Raw genomic sequence first — 22,467 nt, forward strand, 5'->3', positions numbered from 1 at the left:
ATCCAAAGTGCCTGAGCCTGCGGAGGACCAGGTTGGGAGGACTCGGCTCTGGGAGGACCAGACGCTGGGAGGACCAGGCTCTGGGAGGACCAGACGCTGGGAGGACTCGGCTCTGGGAGGACCAGGCGCTGGGAGGACCCGGCTCTGGGAGGACTCGGCTCTGGGAGGACCAGGCGCTGGGAGGACCCGGCTCTGGGAGGACCAGGCTCTGGGAGGACCAGACGCTGGGAGGACTCGGCTCTGGGAGGACTCGGCTCTGGGAGGACCCGGCTCTGGGAGGACCAGGCAGGCTGGGCGGGGTTACGTTGTCGGGAGGCGCGCTCTGTGAGCGAGAGCTGCCGGGTTTGAGAGGTTGGAGCCGGGAGGCGGTGAGCGCTGGGGGTCGGGGCTGCAGAGGCCGGAGCGGGAGGAAGAGTGGGAGGTGAAGGGGAAAGGGGCGGGCAGGGGGCGGTGTGTGAGTGGTGAGAGACGGGGAGGGGGAGGGGACTTGGGTACGCAGAGGAGTGGGAACGGGGAAGGGGGAGTGGGTACGGAGGGGCTGGGTACAGGGGAGGGGGTACCGAGAGGGTGGGTACCTGGGGGGAGTGGGTATGGGTGAAATGGGTTTGGGTTGGAGTGGGTATGGTGGAGAGTGGATATGGGTATGGGGGGAGTGGGTACCTGGGGGGGAGTGGATTTGGGTAGGGGGAGTGGGTACCTGGGGGAAGTGTGTATGGGGGGAGTGGGTACCTGGGGGAAGTGGATTTGGGTGGGGGGAGTGGGTACCTGGGGGAAGTGTGTATGGGGGGAGTGGGTACCTGGGGGAAGTGTGTACGGGGGGAGTGGGTACCTGGGGGAACTGGGTTTGGGTGGGGGGAGTGGGTACCTGGGGGAAGTGTGTATGGGGGGAGTGGGTACCTGGGGGAACTGGGTTTGGGTGGGGGGAGTGGGTACCTGGGGGAAGTGGGTTTGGGTAGGGGGAGTGGGTACCTGGGGGAACTGGGTTTGGGTGGGGGGAGTGGGTACCTGGGCGAAGTGGGTTTGGGTAGGGGAGTGGGTACCTGGGGGAAGTGTGTATGGCAGGAGTGGGTATGGGTGAAGTGGGTTTGTGTTGGGGGAGTGGGTATGGTGGAGAGTGGTTATGGATATGGGGGGGGAGTGGGTATGGGTATGGGTAAGTGAATACAGGTGGAGTGGGTATGGGTGGGAGTGGGTATGGGGAGGGGGAATGGATGCGTATGGGAAGGTAGGCTCTCCAAAATGGGACTTCCTTTCAAGTGTTGATAGAATTCCCATCTGCTGGCAATCGACACTCACTCGAGTGTAAAATGGCAGTGGGTCCTGTCGGAATAGGCGGGGATGTGTTACCTGTTGGGTGGCAAGGGTTAAGCCCCTGCAACACGGGATGGTAGTGGGCACAGGAAGGGGGAATGGGTACGAGGGGGAATGGATGTGGGGGTGTGGGTATGGGGTGGGGGGAGTGGTTATGGAGAGGGGGAGGAGTGGGTACGGGATGAGGGAGTGGGAACGGGGAGGTGGGAGTGGGTACAGGAATGGGTGAAGGTACAGGAAGGGGGAGTGGGTAGGTATGAGGCAGGAGATGGGTACGGGGACTGGGTATGGGGAAGGGGAATGGATGCGCACAGGAAGGGAGGGAGATGGGATGGACGTTGGGGAGAGGGTAGAGTGCAGTGGGGGGAATGGATATGGGGGAGGGGGAGATTGGGGAGGGATGAGTGGGAATGGGGAGGGCGAGAGTGAGGAGGTGGAAGTGGGTATGGCGAGGTGGGTTCGGAGAGGGGGCGAGCGGGGGATGGGGAGGTGGGAGTGCATACGGGAAGGGAAAGAGGGTACGGGGGAGTGGATACGGGGAGGGGCAGTGGTGGGTACCGGGGAGGGGGGAGTGGGTATGGTGTGGGGGGGGGGGTGCAGGGTGGGTGTAAGAGGGTTGGGTATGGGAAGGGGGAGTGGGTGGGTACGAAGAGAGGGTGTGGGTACAGGGAGGGAGGAGTGGATACAGGGAGGGGGGAAGAGTGGGGAAGGAGGAATGGGTATGGGAGAGGGAGGGATGGGAGAGAGGGAGTGGTACGGGGAAGGAAAAGTGGGGGTGGAGTGGTTATGAGGAGAGGGGAGTGGGTACAGGGAGGGGGGAGCAGGAGGGGTGGAGAGTGGGTACAGGGAGGTGGGAATGGGTACTGGGAGGAGGAGAGTGGGGGTGGGGAAGGGAAGAGTGTGCATGGGGGAGGGGGGTGGTTGGGGGAGAATGATTATGGGGAAGGGGGGGAAGGGGAGTGGGTAGGTTGAGAGTAGGTATGGGTGGGGGGGCAAAGTGGATACTGGGTCGGCGAGTGGGTGCAGGGGGCTGGGAGGCAGTGGGTAATAGGAGAGACGGAGTTTGTGTACCAGTGGAGATATTTCAGTATTATAGCGAGGGGTGCGGGACATTGCAGATTGTTATGATGTGGGATATATCAGAGTGTTACTGTGAGGGGTGTGGGGTATATCAGAGTGTTACAGTGAGGGGTGTGGGGTATATCAGAGTGTTACAGTGAGGGGTGTGGGGTATATCAGAGTGTTACAGTGAGGGGTGTGGGATATATCAGGGTGTTACAGTGAAGGGTGTGGGGTATATCAGAGTGTTACAGCGAGGGGTGTGGGATATATCAGAGTGTTACAGTGAGGGGTGTGGGATATATCAGGGTGTTACAGTGAGGGGTGTGGGATATATCAGAGTGTTACAGTGAGGGGTGTGGGGTATATCAGAGTGTTACAGTGAGGAGTGTGGGATATATCAGTGTTACAGTGAGGGGTGTGGGATATATCAGTGTTACAGTGAGGGGTGTGGGATATATCAGAGTGTTACAGTGAAGGGTGTGGGGTATTATCAGAGTGTTACATGTGAGGTGTGGAATGTATCAGAGTGTTACAGTGAGGGGTGTGGGATGTATCAGTGTTACAGTGAGGGGTGTGGGATGTATCAGTGTTACAGTGAGGGGTGTGGGGTATATCAGAGTGTTACAGTGAGGGGTGTGGAGTATATCAGAGTGTTACATGAGAAGTGTGGAATGTATCAGAGTGTCACAGTGAGGAGTGTGAGAAAAATCAGTGTTATAGTAAGTGGTGTGGGGTATATCAGAGTGTTACAGTGAGGGGTGTGGGGTATATCAGAGTGTTACAGTGAGGGGTGTGGGGTATATCAGTGTTACAGTGAGAGGTGTGGACTATATCAGAGTGTTACATGAGAACTGTGGAATGTATCAGAGTGTCACGGTGAGAAGTGTGAGAAAAATCAGTATTACAGTGAGGGGTATGGGATATATCAGAGTGTTACAGTGAGGGGTGTGGGATATATCAGAATGTTACGGTGAGGGATGTAGGGTATTATCAGAATGTTACAGTGAGGGGTGTGGGGTATATCAGAGTGTTACAGTGGGGGGTGTGGGTTATATCAGAGTGTTACAGTGAAGGGTGTGGGGTACATCAGAGCGTTACAGCGAGGGGTGTGGGATATATCAGAATGTTACAGTGAGGGGTGTGGGATATATCAGGGTGTTACAGTGAAGGGTGTGGGGTACATCAGAGCGTTACAGCGAGGGGTGTGGGATATATCAGAGTGTTACAGTGAGGGGTGTGGGATATATCAGGGTGTTACAGTGAGGGGTGTGGGTTATATCAGAGTGTTACAGTGAAGGGTGTGGGGTACATCAGAGCGTTACAGCGAGGGGTGTGGGATATATCATTGTCTTACATTCCACACCTCTCATGAATCAGTGTCACAGTGAGGAGTGTGAGAAAAATCAGTGTTATAGTAAGGGGTGTGGGCTACATCAGAGTGCTACAGTGAGGGTGTGGGGTATATCGGTGTTAGAACATAGAACACTACAGCACAAACAGGCCCTTCGGCCCACAAGTTGCGCCGATCATATCCCTACCTCTGAAAATCACAGTGAGGGGTGTGGGCTATATCAGAGTGTTAATGTGAGGGGTGTGGGGTATATAATAACACAAGAAATAGGAGCAGGAGTAGGCCATCTAGCCCTTCGAGCCTGTCCCGCCATTCAATAAGATCATGGCTGATCTGAAGTGGCCCAGTTGCACTTTCCCACTTTCTCCCCATAAAACTTAATTCCCTTGCCTACCAAAAACCTATCTACCCGTGTCTTAATACATTTAGCGAGGTAGACTCCACCACTTCAATGGGCAGAGAATTCCAGAGATTCACCACCCTTTGAGTGAAGAAGTTCCTCCTCGACTCTGTTCTAAACTGCCCACCCCCTTATCTTGAGGCTGTGCCCTCTAGTCCTGCTGTCCTTTCTGAGCAGGAAGAATCTCTCTACCTCTACCCTATCCATCCCCTTCATTATCTTACATATATCAGAGTATATCAGGGGTATATCAGAGTGTTACGGTGAGGGGTGTGGATTATTATCAGTGTGTTACAGTGAGGGGTGTGGGGTATATCAGAGTGTTACAGTGAGGGGTGTGGAATGTATCAGTGTCACAGTGAGGAGTGTGAGAAAAATCAGTGTTAATGTGAGGTGTGTGGGATATATCTGTGTTATAGTGAGGGGTATGGGATATATCAGAGTGTTACAGTAAGGGCGATAGGATATATCAGAGTGTTATAGTGAGAGGTGTGGGGTAAACCAGAAAGTCACAGTGAGGGGTGTGGGATATATCAGAGTGTTACAGTGAGGGGTGTGGGATATATCAGTGTTACAGTGAGAGGTGTGGGCTATATCAGAGTGTTACAGTGAAGGGTGTGGGATATATCAGAGTGTTACAGTGAAGGGTGTGGGATATATCAGAGTGTTACAGTGAGGGGTGTGGGATATATCAGAGTGTTACAGTGAGGGGTGTGGGATATATCAGAGTGTTACAGTGAGGGGTGTGGGATATATCAGAGTGTTACAGTGAGGGGTATGGGATATATCAGTGTTACAGTGAGAGGTGTGAGATATATCAGAGTGTTACAGTGAGGGGTGTGGGGTATATCAATGTTACAGTGAGAGGTGTGGGGTATATCAGTGTGTTACAGTGAGGGGTGTGGGATATATCAGAGTGTTACAGTGAGGGGTGTGGGATATATCAGTGTTACAGTGAGAGGTGTGGGCTATATCAGAGTGTTACAGTGAAGGGTGTGGGATATATCAGAGTGTTACAGTGAGGGGTGTGGGGTATATCAGACTGTTACAGTGAGGGGTGTGGGGTATATCAGTGTTACAGTGAGAGGTGTGGGATATATCAGAGTGTTACAGTGAGGGGGTGGGGATATATCAGAGTGTTACAGTGAGGGGTGTGGGGTATATCAGTGTTACAGTGAGGGGTGTGGGGTATATCAGAGTGTTACAGTGAGGGGTGTGGGGTATATCAGTGTTACAGTGAGGGGTGGGGGGTATATCAGAGTGTTACAGTGAGGGGTGTGGGATATATCAGAGTGTTACAGTGAGGGGTGTGGGGTATATCAGAGTGTTACAGTGAGGGGTGTGGGGTATATCAGTGTTACAGTGAGGGGTGGGGGGTATATCAGAGTGTTACAGTGAGGGGTGTGGGATATATCAGAGTGTTACAGTGAGGGGTGTGGGATATATCAGAGTGTTACAGTGAGGGATGTGGGATATATCAGAGTGTTACAGTGAGGGGTGTGGGGTATATCAGAGTGTTACAGTGAGGGGTGTGGGGTATATCAGAGTGTTACAGTGAGGGGTGTGGGGTATATCAGAGTGTTACAGTGAGGGGTGTGGGATATATCAGAGTGTTACAGTGAGGGATGTGGGATATATCAGAGTGTTACAGTGAGGGGTGTGGGGTATATCAGAGTGTTACAGTGAGGGGTGTGAGATATATCAGAGTGTTACAGTGAGGGGTGTGGGGTATTGTCAGAGTGTCACAGTGAGGTATATCAGAGTGTTACAGTGAGGGGTGTGGGATATATCAGAGTGTTACAGTGAGGGGTGTGGGATATATCAGAGTGTTACAGTGAGAGGTGTGGGATATATCAGTGTGTTACAGTGAAGGGGTGAGATCTGTGTGAGTGTGCCATTTTTTAAAGGGAGGGCTGGTATTGGCCAGGAGCTGTGCCTGACTTCCCAAATGTCTCGTGATGTCCTTTTTCATCCCTTGATGCAGTGTTTTGATTGGTTGGAGGGAGGCAGGAGGAGTCCGTTACCATGGAGCAAGAGTCAGTCCGTCCCCGGCAAAGAATGGGCTCTGTTGTTCCACGTGTGTCGTTAGCTACCAGCATGAAGGTAAGTGTGCATCGCCGACCTCTGTCCACCACTTACTGTCACATAACAGAGTGTGCAATTTGGCACTCAGTCACCTACAATGAAGTTTGAGAGAGGCACCTGAAACTTGGACTAATAGTCTGTTTCTAAGGAGCATCTTACAGGAGGGTGGAAGAGAGGCTGTGGGTGGGAATTCCAGAGCACGTACACGGCAGCCAGTGATGGACCAATGGATGTCAGGCGGATGTGCTTTAGGGAACAGAGTGGGGCAGTGCACCAAGAGTGGCTGGTGACCGAGTACTGAAAGCAGAGTAGCTGGCCATTCAGCCCCTTTGATCTGTATCAATCTTCATGTTCTTCCACCAGTCTTCTACCACCTCCTACAGACCTTTCTCCTCAATCCCCCCACCATTGGATCTATTATTGACTGTTTTCTTATGTTTTGATTTGATTTATTACTGTCACATGTATTCGTAAACAGCGAAAGGCATTTTTCTTGCGTGCGATACAGACAAAGCATATCGTACATAGAGAAGGAAAGGAAACGGTGCAGAATGTAGTATTGTAGACATAGCTAGGCTATACAGAAAGATCAACTTAATATGATCCTATATTCCCCACTGTGTTCTTGTCTCCACCCCACATACACAGACACTCTAATAAGTAGAAACATCTGCCCTCCTTTTATCACCATTTTAATGACTTTGTTGTCAGAGGGTCAGTGCTGAGGGAGCGCCGCACTGTGGGAGGGTCAGTGCTGAGGGAGCGCCGCACTGTGGGAGGGTCAGTGCTGAGGGAGCGCCGCACTGTGGGAGGGTCAGTGCTGAGGGAGCGCCGCACTGTGGGAGGGTCAGTGCTGAGGGAGCGCCGCACTGTGGGAGGGTCAGTGCTGAGGGAGCGCCGCACTGTGGGAGGGTCAGTGCTGAGGGAGCGCCGCACTGTGGGAGGGTCAGTGCTGAGGGAGCGCCGCACTGTGGGAGGGTTAGTGCTGAGGGAGTGCAATGCTGAGGTAGCGCCACGCTGTGGGAGGGTCAGTGCTGAGGGAGCGCCGCACTGTGGGAGGGTCAGTGCTGAGGGTGCGCCGCACTGTGGGAGGGTCAGTGCTGAGGGTGCGCCGCACTGTGGGAGGGTCAGTGCTGAGGGTGCGCCGCACTGTGGGAGGGTCAGTGCTGAGGGAGCGCCGCACTGTGGGAGGGTCGGTGCTGAGGGAGCGCCGCACTGTGGGAGGGTCGGTGCTGAGGGAGCGCCGCACTGTGGGAGGGTCAGTGCTGAGGGATGTCACACTGTTAGAGGGTCGGTCCTGAGGGAGTGCCGCACTGTGGGAGGGTCAGTGCTGGGGGAGCGCCGCAGTGGAGGAAGGTCAGTGCTGAGGGAGTGCCACATTGTCAGAGGGTCAGTGTCAAGGGTGCACCACAGTGTCGGAAGATCAGTGCTAAGAGAGCACACTTTCAGGCGCACTGCAAAAGATGCCATGCTGTCTCAACCCTGACCCTCTGACAGTTCGGCGTCTTCTCAGCACTGACCCTTCCACATTGCGGCACTCCCGCAGCACTGACCCTCCCACAATGCGGCGCTCCCTCAGCACTGGCCCTCCCACAATGTGGCGCTCTCTCAGCACTGACCCTCCCACAGTGCGGTGCTCCCTCAGCACTGACCCTCCCACAATGTGACGATCCCTCAGCACTGACCCCCCAACAGTGTGGCGCCCCCTCAGCACAGATCCCCCTACAGTGCTGTGCTCCCTCAGCACTGACCCTCCGACAAAGAGGCGCTCCCTCAGCGCTGACCCTCCCACAGTGCGGCGCTCCCTCAGCGCTGACCCTCCCACAGTGCGGCGCTCCCTCAGCGCTGACCCTCCGACAGCGAGGCGCTCCCTCAGCGCTGACCCTCCGACGGCGAGGTGCTCCCTCAGCACTGACCTATCAGGAGAGTGTGGGGATCAAATCCTGGCAAAGGGGCGTGACCCACTGGCCCCAAGCTGAGCATGTCCCCCTCATACTGTACTTGCTGGACCCTCACTGTGACTGTTGAACATCTGCTGTTTGGAATTAATGGAAAATCTACTTAACCTGGGTAAATGTTTCTGAAGGCTGGAGTCTCCCAAGTGTGACAGGCCAAGGAGGCAGAGTCTTACAGTAACACCCATCGAGAGTGCGCTCGGGATTGGCTGGCAGGAACGTCACAGTCCCTGGTTACCAATTGATGGGCTGCGTCTCTCTGAGTTGCTGTCCCGTGACTGCTGTCCCGTGACTGCTGTCCCCCTTGCACCGGGCGAGGGCTGTGAGGCTGCAGTCCCGCAAAGTGAAGCCAGCACCCCAGCCACCCACCTCCCGTGCTGCCACTGTGGGACCGAGGGGCGCCAGCGGCCATGGAGGTGGGCAGGAATCTGGGACATGGGGTGCTCGCGGCGAGTGTGGACTGTGGGGGCGCGCAGCTGAGAGTCCGTCAGGGAGACGACCGACAGCGTGAGGCTGGCACTCGGTGGGGGGGATGTTGTGGAGAATTCCACCCCCCCCCCCCCCCCCCCCCCCCCCCCCCCGCCCTTATGCTGACTCCCTGTGGAGTGGTACCGGAGACAGGCCATTCAGCCCCTCTGCCACTTTGACATGCCCTTTGGTCATCCGTTTCCCTGATCGCTCGCTCCCCTGACGCAGGAGAATTCTCCTTTCACAATGCCAAAAGCTCTGATCCAACCGTCACCCTCCTCCCAACCTCCCCCCCCCAGGCCAGCCTCGACAGATTCCTGGGTGCTGGGGATTGCGGGGTGGGGAGAGGGAGTCCAGATTCCCCCTCCTCTCTGTTGCCCACCCGACTTCCCAGGAACGGCCTGCCTCTCATCGTAAAGATCTGCCCACCCCTGCCTTGTTCTGGAGCTCAGCCTCTCAGCTTGTTTTATTTCATTGCTGCTTTGATCTGAAATAAGGATGGGCAGGGGGCGGGGTGTCCTCTGGCTGGACGGAGGGGGGGGGTGTCCTGTGGCTGGACGGAGGGTGGATGTCCTGTGGCTGGACGGAGGGTGGATGTCCTGTGGCTGGTGGAGGGGAGTGGTCCTAAGGTTGGGCGGAGTGGGGGTCCTGTGGCTTGGGGGAGGTGGAGTCCTGCGGCTGGGCGAGGGGGGTGGTCCTGCGGCCGGGCGGAGGGGGGGGTGGTCCTGCGGCCGGGAGGGGGGTGGTCCTGCCTGCCCGGGCGGAGGGGGGGTGGTCCTGCGGCCGGGCGGAGGGGGGGGCGTCCTGCGGCCGGGCGGAGGGGGGGTGGTCCTGCGGCCGGGCGGAGGGGGGGGTGGTCCTGCGGCCGGGCGGAGGGGGGGTGGTCCTGCGGCCGGGCGGAGGGGGGTGTCCTGCGGAGGGGGGGTGGTCCTGCGGCCGGGCGGAGGGGGGTGGTCCTGCGGCCGGGCGGAGGGGAGGGTCCAGGGTTGGCCATTCTGCCTCTGACCCCTCTCCACCACCCCGGAGTCCGTTTTGATCTGTTCGGGCTCTGGCTCTGATTTGATGCAGTGTTGGAGCGTTGGTAATTTCCCCCACCTGACTGAAACCACTTTGCCGTTTTCAGAATCCAGAGAAGAAGGGGAAGCAGGCCGTCAACAAAGCGAATGTGAAGAAACATGTGAGGCTACTGCAGGATCCCCGAGAGGAGGAAATCATCCAGGAACTCCACAACCTGGTAGGACCAATGAGGGAGAGGCAGACAGTGGGGGGAGAGGGAGAGGCAGACAGCAGGAGGGGGGGTAGTGGCTGATAGTGGTGGGGGGGAGGAGAGGTTGACAGTGGGGAGGGAGAGAGTGAGAGGCGGACAGCGGGGGGAGAGGGAGAGGCTGGTGGTGGGGATAGCAGAGGTTGACAGCGGGGAGAGAGGGAGAGGCTGACAGCGGGGGGGAGGGGGAGAGGCTGATGAGCGGTGGGAGAGGCGGACGGGGAGAGAAGGAGAAGTGGACAGTTGGGGGTTGGGGGGGGGGGGTGCGGATGGTGGGGTTGGGGGCGAAAAGCAAGGGGAGAGAAGCAGAAAGCGAGTGGAGGACCCGGGAGCGGAGATCAGGGAGAGGGGGACAGCGGGGAAAAGGTTAAGCATGCAAAATGGTCGACACACTGCCACTCTCCCTGGCTGTGTTGGGGAAGGAAATCCGGGCATCCCTTTCCCCATCAGTATGGCCAGCTGGTTTGAGTACACGTGGTGTGTCAGCATGAGATATCCCCAAAACATTCTCTCCACTGACACCTGTATCCATTGAATCTGTACAGAGCCTGGATAAAGATCGTCTTCGTACAGGGACTGCTCTCGTCTACCACCCAATCATGGCAGAACCACGATGCTTATGGGACAAGTATGTTTCACATCACAAAGCATAACTGAGAGGCATCTGTGGTGTCAGTATTTACAGGGGAATCTCCAGGGAGTGTGTCAGTATTTACAGGGGAATCTCCAGGGAGTGTGTCAGTATTTACAGGGGAATCTCCAGGGAGTGTGTCAGTATTTACAGGGGAATCTCCAGGGAGTGTGTCAGTATTGACAGGGGATTCCCCGGGGAGTGTGTCAGTATTCACAGGGGATTCCCTAGGGAGTGTGTCAGTATTTACCGGGGATTCCCCAGGGAGTGTGTCAGTATTTACAGAGGCTTCCTTGGGGAGTGTGTCAGTATTTACAGGGGGATTCCCTAGGGAGTGTATCAGTATTTACCGGGGATTCCCGGGGAGTGTGTCAGTATTTACAGGGATTCCCCGGGTAGTGTGTCAGTATTTACAGGGGGGTCCCCGGGGAGTGTGTCAGTATTTACAGAGGGGTCCCCGGGGAGTGTGTCAGTATTTACAGGGGGGTCCCCGGGGAGTGTGTCAGTATTTACAGGGGGGTCCCCGGGGAGTGTGTCAGTATTTACCGGGGATTCCCCGGGGAGTGTGTCAGTATTTACCGGGATTCCCCGGGGAGTGTGTCAGTATTTACCGGGGATTCCCCGGGGAGTGTGTCAGTATTTACAGGGGATTCCCCGGGCAGTGTGTCAGTATTTACAGGGGATTCCCCGGGGAGTGTGTCAGTATTTACAGGGGGTCCCCGGGGAGTGTGTCAGTATTTACAGGGGGTCCCCGGGGTGTGTGTCAGTGTTTACAGGGGGGTCCCCGGGGAGTGTGTCAGTATTTACAGGGGGTCCCCGGGGAGTGTGTCAGTATTTACAGGGGGAGGGACCCCAGGGAGTGTGTCAGTATTTACAGGGGGGTCCCCGGGGAGTGTGTCAGTATTTACAGGGGTTCCCCGCGGAGTGTGTCAGTATTTACAGGGGGTCCCCGGGGAGTGTGTCAGTATTTACAGGGGTTCCCCGCGGAGTGTGTCAGTATTTACAGGGGGAAGGACCCCGGGGAGTGTGCCAGTATTTACAGGGAGAGGGACCCCAGGGAGTGTGTCAGTATTTACAGGGGGAAGGACCCCGGAGAATGTGTCAGCATTCGCGGGGGGGGTCCCTGGGGAGTGTGTCAGTATTTACAGGGGGTTCCCCGGGGAGTGTGTCAGTATTTACAGGGGGGGTCCCCAGGGAGTGTGTCAGTATTTACAGGGGGTGGGACCCCGGGGAGTGTGTCAGTATTTACAGGGGGAAGGACCCCGGGGAGTGTGTCAGTATTTACAGGGGGAGGACCCCGGGAGTGTGTCAGTATTTACAGGGGGGAGGACCCCGGGGAGTGTGTCCAGTATTTACAGGGGGAGGACCCCGGGGAGTGTGTCAGTATTTCCAGGGGGAGGACCCCAGGAAGTGTGTCAGTATTTACAGGGGGGAGGACCCCGGGGTGTGTGTTAGTATTTACAGGGGGGAGGACCCTGAGGAGTGTGTCAGTATTTACAGGGGGGAGGACCCCGGGGTGTGTGTTAGTATTTACAGGGGGGAGGACCCTGAGGAGTGTGTCAGTATTTACAGGGGGGAGGACCCCGGGGTGTGTGTTAGTATTTACAGGGGGGAGGACCTGAGGAGTGCGTCAGTATTTACCTGAGAGGGACCACGGGAGTGTGCCAGTATTTACCGTATGCTGACAGGGTGTGTTTCACAATTAACCAGAGGTCAAGATACAAGTTTGTTAGAAACGCATCAACTGTTTTTTAGTTTGTTTCATCTGGCCATAGAATCATGGAATCCCTACAGTGCAGCAGGAGGCCATTTGGCCCACTGAGTCTACACTGACTCCCAGAAGAACATCCCACCCTATCCCTATCCTCCCCTGCCCTATCCTCACAATGTGGAAATGCCGGCATTGGACTGGGGTAAGCACAGTAATAAGTCTCACAACACCAGGTTAAAGTCTAACGGATTTATTTGGTAGCAATAGGCACTAGCTTTTTGGAACACTGCTTCTTCGTCAGGTGAGTGGGATTTCGGTTCACAAACAGGGCATGTATAGACACAAACTCAGTTTACAAAATAATGGTTGGAATGCGAGTCTTTACAGGTAATCAAGTCTTAAAGGTACAGACAGTGTGACTGGAGAGTGGGTTAAGCACAGGTTAAAGAGATGTGTACTGTCTCCAGTCGGGACAGTTAGTGAGATGTTGGAAGCCAGGCAAGTCGTGGGAGTCACAGATAATGTGACATGAACCCAAGATCCCGATTGAGGCCATCTCGTGTGCGGAACTTGGCTATCAGTCTCTGCTCAGCGACTCTGTGTTCTCAGGTGTTGTGAAGGCCGCTTTGGAAAACGCTTACCCGAAGATCAGAGACTGAATGCCTGTGACCGCTGAAGTGGTCATGGGCATTTACAGGGGGAGGGACAGGAAAACAGGAAGAGAACAGTCTTGCCTGGTGATTCTCAAGCAGTGTTCATTCATGCATTGTCATAACATCTGCATGGTCTCCCCAATGTACCATGCCTCAGGACATCCTTTCCTGCAGCGTATCAGGTAGACAATGTTGGCTGAGTTGCAAGTTTATGTACCGTGTACCTGGTGAATGGTGTTCTCTTGTGAGATGATGGCATCCGTGTCAATAATTTGGCACGTCTTGCAGAGTTGCTGTATCAGGGTTGTGTTGAGTCATCGTCACTGTTCTGAAGGTTGGATAGTTTGCTGCGAACAATGGTCTGTTTGAGGTTGTGTAGTTGTTTGAAGGCAAGGCTGTGGTGATAGCCTTGGCAAGGCTGTGGTGATAGCCTTGGCAAGATGTTCATCTTCAACAATGACATGTTGAAGGCCCTGGAGAAGATGTCGTAGCTTCTCCGCTCTGGGGAAGGACTGGACAATGGAGGGCACTCTGTCCCATGTTTGTCTTCTGAGGAGGTCGGTGCGATTTTTCGCTGTGGCGTGTCGGAACTGTCGATTGATGAGTTGAGTGCCATATCCTGTTTTTATGAGAGCATCTTTCAGCATCTGGAGGTTGCGACTCTCCCCATGTGAGCAGATCCTGTTATATGGAGGGCTTGTCCATAAGGGATGGCTTCTTTAACGTGTTTAGGGTGGAAGCTGGAGAAATGGAGCATCGTGAGGTTATCCATGGGCTTGCAGCATAGTGAAGTGCTGAGGTGACCGTCCTCGATGGAGATGTGTGCATCCAAGAACACAAACGATTCCAGAGAGTAGTCCATGGTGAGTCTGATGGCAGGATGGAACTTGTTCATGTCATCGTATAGTTGCTTCAGTGATTATTCACATGAATCCAAAGGAAGAAAATGTCATCGATGTATCTAGTGTATAGCATCTGTTGAAGATCCTGTGCAGTGAAGAGGTCTTATTTGAATCTGTGCATGAAGACGTTGGCATACTGAGGTGTGAATTTAGTCCCTGTGGCTGTTCCATGTGTCTCGATGAAGAACTGGCTGTTGAAGGTGAAGACATTGTAGTTCAGGATGAAGCAGATGAGTTGTAAAATTGCATCTGGAGATTGGTAGTTGTCGGCGTTGAGTACTGAGGCAGTTGCAGCAATGCCATCGTTGTGGGGGATGCTGGTGTAAGTGCTGAGACATCCATTGTGACAAGGAGTGCTTCTAGTTCAACTGCTCCATGTGTGCTGAGTTTCTGTAGGAAGTCTGTAGTGTTGCGACTAAAGCTGGGGGTTCTTTGTACAATGGATTTCAGGATGCCTTCGACGTAGCCAAAGAGGTTCTCACACAGGGTCTCATTGCCCGATACAATGGGATGGCTGGATGTGTTTGCCTTGTGTATCTTTGGGGGTCAGTAGAGATCTCCAACGCAGGGAGTACGTGTGACAAGAGCACAAGGGTGCTTTGAAGGTCCAGATCAAATATCTTGATCAGTCTGTTGAGTTGACGGGGGTGTTCTTTGGTCGGATCTGCGGGTAACTGTCTGTAGTGTTCCTCGTTGTTCAGTTGTCAATATACTTCTTTGCAGTAATCCGTTCTGTACAGTATGATGATGGCCCCTCCTTTGTCTGCTGGTTTGATGACAATATTGTGGTTGGTCTTGAGATGCAGACGGCATTGCATTGTGCTTGGCTTGTAAAATTTCACCAACTGTCCTGTCTGGAGACAATACACATCTCTTTAACCTGTGCTTAACCCTCTCCACTCACACAGTCTGTACCTTTAAGACATGATTACCTGTAAAGTCTCGCATTCCAATCGTTATTTTGTAAATTGAATTTGTGTCTATATATGCCCTGTTTGTGAACTGAAATCCCACTCACCTGACAAAGGAGCAACGCTCCGAAAGCTAGTGGCTTTTGTGACGAAATAAACCTGTTGAACTTTAACCTGGTGTTGTGAGACTTCTTACTGCATTCACAAACCCATGCATTAACCAATCCCCTTAGCTTATACATCTTTCGACACTTAAGGGGTAATCTAGCATGGCCAATCCACCTAACCCATACATCTTAGGACTGTGTGAATATACCAGAGCACCCAGAGGAAACCCATGCAGACACGAGGAGAATGTGCAGACTCCACACAGACAGCAACCCGAGGCCGGAATCGAACTTGGATCTGTGGCACTGTGAGGCAGCAATGCTAACCACTGTGCTGCCCCACAAAGACACAAACAGTTTTACAGCAAAGAGGCCCTTCGGCCCATTGTGTCCCTGCCGGCCGTCAAGCACCTATCCGTTCTAACCCCATTTTGCCCATTTTGATGCAATTTTTCCATACCCTTTGCACACTTGACGCTTTGTGCGCTCAGCTAAATGCTTCCCAGCACGCCCTGCTCCTAGCTGCATGGTTCCTGATACAAGTCCCTCCACCGGGCTTGAGAACTGGAGTCAAGGGCAGCAGCGCTGTGTTGGAGGAGATGCCTGCTGGCTGGGTGCTAAAGATCCCCCCAGCAATATGTTGTTTGAAGGGCCAGGGTAGTTCTCTCAAGATAGATATCCTCGACCGATATCTATCCCTCCATCAATCTCACGGGGAAAAACAAGTGTGTGGGTCAGTATCCCAGTCTTGATTACCATCACTGCCGTACGTACACACATCCTACATCATAACAGTGACACTGTGGGGTGGCACGGTGGCGCAGTGGTCAGCACTGCTGCCTCACAGCACCAGGAACCCGGGTTCGATTTGGGTCACTGTCTATCTGGAGTTTGCACATTCTCCCTGTGTCTGCGTGGGTTTCCTCCAGGTGCTCCGGTTTCCTCCCACAGTCTGAAAGGTGTGCTGGTTAGGTGGATTGACCTGAACAGGTGCCGAAGTGAGGCGACTTGGGGAATTTCACAGTTAGTTCATTATAGTGTGAATGTAAGCCTTACTTGTGACCAATAAATAAACTTTTCACTATACTTTGCACTTGAAAATGTTCTTCACTGTCGAGGTCCCCTCAGGCATCCAGTGGTTGAGTGTGTCATCAATTAAATACACATCTTCCTCCTTTCTTTTGAACCTGCACAGTCAAGTCCCAGAGGTTCCAGAGAGAGTGATAGCTACCATGGATAAACTCCAAGAGTGTGGACTGTTGGAGCGATGCAAACAGATCCTGGTAAGAGAACTGTCATCATTCTACACTATCCCCATCAAACACTCCCAGGACAGGTACAGCACGGGGTTAGATACAGAGTAAAGCTCCCTCTACACTGTCCCCATCAAACACTCCCAGGACAGGTACAGCACAGGGTTAGATACAGAGTAAAGCTCCCTCTACACTGTCCCCCATCAAACACTCCCAGGACAGGTACAGCACGGGGTTAGATACAGAGTAAAGCTCCCTCTACACTGTCCCCCATCAAACACTCCCAGGACAGGTACAGCACGGGGTTAGATACAGAGTAAAGCTCCCTCTACACTGTCCCCATCAAACACTCCCAGGACAGGTACAGCACGGGGTTAGATACAGAGTAAAGCTCCCTCTACACTGTCCCCATCAAACACTCCCAGGACAGATACCTCTGTCTCTCTTTGCCTCTCCTTCCTCCCCCCCACGGTCACTTCCTTCAAACCCCTGTCCACCTTTGATGGTTGCCCCCCCCCCCCCAGTGCTGTTCCCTCTCTGTCTCTCTCTCTCTTCCCCTCTCCCTCCATGCTTGTGTTCGTTCTGGCGTATTACTCCTCCACCTCGGGCTCTGCTTCTTCTGCCTTTCTCACCACTTGACTCGCCTGGAGTTCCACAGTCTGCTCCTTCCGTGTGGACGTAAAGATCCTGCAGTAGCAGTTGAACGTCCAGTTGGACCGAGGGGGCTGGTGATGTGGTTGTCCAGATTGCCCAGAGGCCCGATATTTATCCCTCCAGCAGCATCACTGGGTGAGCAAAACAAAACGCACACAATCTCTGAATTGTGTGTAGGCTTGTACTCGTTAGAGTTTAGAAGAATGAGGGGAGATCTCATTGAGACGTATAAGATGATGAATGGGATGGATAGGATAGAGGTGGAGAGACTCTTCCCGCTCAAAAAAGACAGTAGGACTAGGGGGCACAGCCTCAAGATAAAGGGGAGGCGGTTTAGAACGGAGTTGAGGAGGAACTTCTTCACTCAAAGGGTGGTGAATCTCTGGAATTCTCTGCCCGTTGAAGTGGTGGAGGCTGCCTCGCTAAATATATTTAAGAAGCTGGTTGATGGGTTCTTGATAAGAGAGGGGATTAAGGGTTATGGGGAGAGGGCGGGAATGTGGAACTGAGCCACGACAGATCAGCCATGATCTTATTGAATGGCGGGGCAGGCTCGAAGGGCTAGATGGCCTACTCCTGCTCCTATTTCTTATGTTCTTATGTTCTTATTGTTACTTCACACAAGGAGTCCGTTTGATCCATCATGTCTGTCCTGGCTCTCTGAATGGGCATTTTGACTTAGTGCCGCTCCCCTGCCTTTTCCCCTGCACGTTATTTCTATTCAAATAATCAGCTAATGTCTTCCTGACTGCCTCGATTGAACCTGCCTCCATCACTGTCCCCGGCAGAGTGTTCCAGATCCCAGCCACTCGCTGAGAAAGTTTTCCCTCACATCACCTTTGCGTCTTTTGTAAATCATTTTCAATCTCTGCCTCCTCGTAGTCAATCCTTTCACGAGCAGGGACTATCTACCCTATCCAGCACCCCCCCAATGATCGTACAAATTATCCCTGCAAAGAATCCCTACAGTGCAAAAGGAGGCCATTCGGCCCATCGGGCCTGCACCCACAATAATCACATCAGGGACCTAACCCCATTATTCCATGTAGTTACCCTAACTAATCCACGCCCCCCCCCCTTCTGTCTAAGGGTCAATTTAGCATTGGCCAATCCACCTAACCTGCTCATCTTTGGAGTGTGGCAGGGAACTGGGGTACCCAGAGGAAACCCACGCAGACATGGGGAGAACGTGCAGACTTCGCATGGACAGTCACCCAAGGTCAGGATTCAACCCAGGTCCCGGGCGCTGTGAGGCAGTGATTTTGAACATATCTATCAAACCTCCTCTCAGCCACCTTCTCTCGAATCTAGAGTGGTGCACCTTCACAGCGCAGAAAAGGGCCCTTCGGCCCATCATGTCTGTGATGGCCATCAAGCACCTGTCTATTCCAATCCCATTTTCCAGCACGTGGTCTGTAGCCCTGTACATAATGGGATAGAAATCTATCCTCATCAGTGAAGTTTCTCCTCCCTGGAACCATTCCTGTAAATACCTTCTGCACTCTCTCCGATACATTCGCATCCTTCCTATAGTGTGGTGCCCAGAACTGTGCACAGTATCCCAGCTGAGATGTAACTCCTGTAAGTTCAGCACAGCCTACTTGCTCTTGTGCTCTGTGCCCCTGTTAATAAAGCCCAGAGCTCAGACTGGTTTATTAACTGCTCTCTCCACCTGCCCTGCCACCTTCAGTGATTTGTGCACACAACACAACCAGCTCCCTCTGCTCCTCACAAGGGTCACCATCACACTGGGGGGGGGGGAGTGGTGGGATCTTGCTGTGCGCAGATTGTCTGCTCTGTTCCCAACATTTGCAAGTGGGTGCAGGTAAAATGCCACCATTCAGGACATCCTGTTGGAGAATCTTTCACTTTGTCTCCGACTGCAGGTTGTTTTATTTTTGGAGTATCACTGTTGTTTCCCTGTGTGTGGCATGGGTGTGCGCACTTGAGTGGGCATGCACCTGTGAGTGTGTGTGAACGCATTGGTGTGTGTGTGAACACACTAGCCTGCATGTGCAGGTGTGTGTGAGCACGTGTGTGTGTGTGCACGCGCGTGCGCAAGCATATGTCTTTGAAAGCCGTTAATTATCCAGACCAGTTTGATGATCATTTTGTCTCTGCTTTTTCTGAAGCCCAGGTTGGCAACAAAAGAGGAGCTGATGCTGGTTCACACGTGAGTGAAGAGGGGACGGGAGGAGGGAATGGGATGTGTGTGTGTGTGTGTGTGTGTGTGTGTGTTTGTGTGGCAGGGGGTGGGGGGGAGGTGCGATGGGGAGAGGTGGCAGGGATGCTCAGAGGGAGAAACTTGCAGGTGGCCAGTGTTCCCCACAGCATCTGCACATCCCATGAGTGAGTGGGGGGAAAAATGTGAGCTGAGATGAGGAGTAATTTCTTCAATTTGTTGGGGGGGGGGGGGGGGGGAGGTGGCAGGGGATGGGGTGGCTGTGAACGTATGCAATTTTCAACCCCAGAGAGGTGTGGAGGTGAGGAGTATCTACCAGGGTGGCACAGTGGTTAGCACTCGCAGCGCCCGGGACCCAGGTTCGATTCACAGCTTCGGTCACTGTCTGTGCAGAGTCTGCACATTCTCCCCGTGTCTGCATGGGTTTCCTCCAAGTGCTCCAGTTTCCTCCCACACTCCATTGATGTGCGGGTTAGGTGGATTAACCGTGCTAAATTGTCCCTTCGTGTCAGGGGGAATAGCAAGTTAAATATGTGGAGTTATGAGGGTTGGGCCTTGGTGGGATTGCAGTTGGTGCAGATTCGATGGGCCAAATGACGACCTTCTGAGCTTTCAGGATTCTATGATCCTTGAGCATTAGATCAAGAGATCTTTGGACGCTAGGAAAGGGAGGGATAGGGGCCAGGGAAAGTGGCATCAGGGTACAAAATAGTATTAAATGGTGGAGTGGGTGTGAGGGGCCGAGTGGCCGCCTCCTGTTTCTAATGTCCTTAACCAGAGGTGTTTGGAAAGAGGAACGGGTTGTGTCGGTGTTTGGAGCAAACAGCTCCAACGCTTGTGCTTGTCTTCCTGCAGCCCGGATTACATCGACATGGTCAAGTCCACAAAGGAGATGAGCACCACGGCACTCCAAGCAAAGTCGGACAGTTTCGATTTGGTCTACTTCCATCCCGTAAGTCTTCCGCACTGGGTTCCGGAAATCCACCAGAATTCCAATTGTGCTGAAATGGGGTGACGGGGAGCAACTGGACTCTTGATCCACATCTACGTTTTCATTTCCATTTGTGAGATTGCAATTAGCTGAGAGGGATAGTATGGGAAGGAGGTTAGGTCCATTGGGATTGTGTACAGTGGGAGTGAATGGGAAGGGGATTGGGATTGTGTAAAATGGGAGTGAATGGGAAGAGTTTTGGGTCCATTGGAATTGTGTACACTGGTAATGAATGGGAAGAGATTGGGGTCCATTGGGATTGTGTACAGTGGGAGTGAGTGGGAATGGGTTTGGGTCCATTGGCATTGTGTACAGAGAGAGTGAACGGGAAGGGGTTTGGTATTGGGATTGTGTTCAGTGTGAGTGAATGGGAAGGGGTTTGCGATTGGGATTGTGTATAGTGGGAGTGAATGGGAAGGGGTTTGGGTCCATTGGGATAGTGTACAGTGGGAGTGAACGGGAATGGGTTTGGGGTTGGGATTGTGTAGAGTGGGAGTGAATGGGAAGGGGTTTGGGTCCGTTGGGATTGTGCACAGTGGGAGTGAATGGAAAGGGATTTGGGTCCATTGGAATTAAGTAGAGTGGGAGTGAATGGGAAGGGGTTTGGGTCCAGTAGGATTGTGTACAGTGGAAGTGGAACGGGAATGGGTTTGGGGTTGGGATTGTGTACAGTGGGAGTGAATGGGAAGGGGTTTGGGTCCATTGAGATTGTGTACAGTGGGAGTGAATGGGAAGGGGTTTGGGATTGGGATTGTGTACAATGGGAGTGAATGGGAAGGGGTTTGGGTCCATTGGGATTGTGTACAGTGGGAGTGAACGGGAAGGGGATTGGGATTGTGTACAATGGGAGCGAATGGGAAGGGGTTTGGGTTCATTGGGATTGTGTACAGTGGGAGTGAATGGGAAGGAGATTGGGATTGTGTGCAGTGGGAGTGAAAATGGGAAGGGGTTTGGGATTGGGATTGTGTACAGTGGGAGTGAATGGGAAGGGGTTTGGGATTGGGATTGTGTACAGTGGGAGTGAATGGGAAGGGGTTTGGGATTGGGATTGTGTACAGTGGGAGTGAACAGGAAGGGGATTGAGATTGGGATCGTATACAGTGGGAGTGAACAGGAAGGGGTTTGGGATTGGGATCGTGTACAGTGGGAGTGAATGGGAAGGGGATTGGGATTGTGTGCAGTGGGAGTGAGTGGGAAGGGATTTGATTCTGCCCTCTCCGCTCTGTCAATCATATTTCTCTGAATTGCAGCTAAGTTATGATGCGAGCTGCACGGCTGTGGGTTGCGTGCTCCAGTTGGTCGACTCCTTGTTGGAGGGGGGCACCCGAAACGGTCTGGCTGTCGTCAGGTGAGCGGGGTTGTTGCGCTGGGCTGGTTCCCCTTGGTTCCGTCATCTCCCCCCACTTCCCCTCCACCCACCCTTGATTATAGCTTCTGTTGAGCTCCAGATTGCTGCTGAGGCAGGAGGGCTCATTGTCCCCTTCAGTTATGAAGCTCGCTGACTGACGTGACTCAGAAAGGCATCAGCCTATTTGTGTACAAGATCCCACAAACAGTAATGTTGATGTTGGTTTAGAGAATAATATCAGTCAGAGGACAGCAAGGAAATTCCCGCACTACTCATCTTGACCATGTAGTGCTCCCTCAGTACTGACCCTCCCACAGTGTGTCGGTCCCTCAGCACTGACACTCCCTCAGCACTGACACTCCCACAGTGCGGCGCTCCCTCGGCACTCATGCTCCCTCAGCACTGACCCTCCCACAGTGCGGCGCTCCCTCAGCACTGACCCTCCCACAGTGCGGCGCTCCCTCAGCACTGACCCTCCCACAGTGCGGCGCTCCCTCAGCACTGACCCTCCCACAGTGCGGCGCTCCCTCAGCACTGACCGTCCCACAGTGCGGCGCTCCCTCAACACTGACCCTCTGACAGCGCGGCGCTCCCTTGGCACTCGCCCTCCCGCGGTGCGGCGCTCCCTCGGCACTCGCCCTCCCGCGGTGCGGCGCTCCCTCGGCACTCGCCCTCCCGCGGTGCGGCGCTCCCTCGGTGCATGCTGTGGGTAGAGTGGTGAACATCCACAAAGGGACTGATGGCTGTGCATTGTCTGAGTGTTCAGAGCTCAGTGTCACACTGAAGACAGATGGGGCAGTGGCGCAGAGCAACGATGGCCCAGTTAAATGGTGGGACAAATTGCCAATTTGGACTTTAAGGAATCTAAACACTATCTCATCCTACACTAACTCCACACCCCCTCCGAAGGCAGTGCTGCCCTCACTTCTCGGCAGACAGTGCGCGGATCCCCTCCGGCCTTGTACTGTGACGGTGACCCCTGTCTGTATTCCAGGCCGCCAGGACATCACGCACATGAGGACACAGCCAACACTTACTGTATCTTCAACACACTCGCCATCGCTGCCATGTATGCCCGCAAGAGACATGGTGTGGAGCGGTGAGTGTCCCGTCCTGTGGCAATTCACTTCTGGCAGGGGAGGGAGCCCAGGCGGCTGAGGGAATGGACAAGTTAGATTGAGGGGAAGAGACTGAGCAAGTGGGGGAGGTAGATTGAGGGAGTGGGAGT

At 53.9% G+C, this 22,467-nt stretch overlaps 1 protein-coding gene across 1 annotated transcript in view; it reads left to right on the forward strand.

Annotated features, from left to right (window-relative positions):
• Window positions 1-294: 294 nt before the first annotated feature.
• Window positions 295-22,467, forward strand: part of LOC145339885 (protein deacetylase HDAC6-like) — a gene marked incomplete at its 3' end in the record, with an annotated part of 53,560 nt that continues 31,387 nt past the window's right edge. Inside the window, 9 exon segments of the mRNA XM_080184422.1 lie at window positions 295-368; window positions 6,109-6,227; window positions 9,756-9,866; window positions 10,442-10,524; window positions 16,007-16,094; window positions 18,851-18,891; window positions 19,756-19,852; window positions 21,142-21,239; window positions 22,234-22,338. Of these exon segments, the coding sequence (XP_080040548.1) occupies window positions 6,150-6,227; window positions 9,756-9,866; window positions 10,442-10,524; window positions 16,007-16,094; window positions 18,851-18,891; window positions 19,756-19,852; window positions 21,142-21,239; window positions 22,234-22,338 (701 nt within the window).

Source organism: Carcharhinus amblyrhynchos, unplaced genomic scaffold (assembly GCF_965287045.1).
Source record: "Carcharhinus amblyrhynchos unplaced genomic scaffold, sCarAmb.v2.hapA scaffold_720, whole genome shotgun sequence".
NCBI lineage: Eukaryota > Metazoa > Chordata > Chondrichthyes > Carcharhiniformes > Carcharhinidae > Carcharhinus > Carcharhinus amblyrhynchos.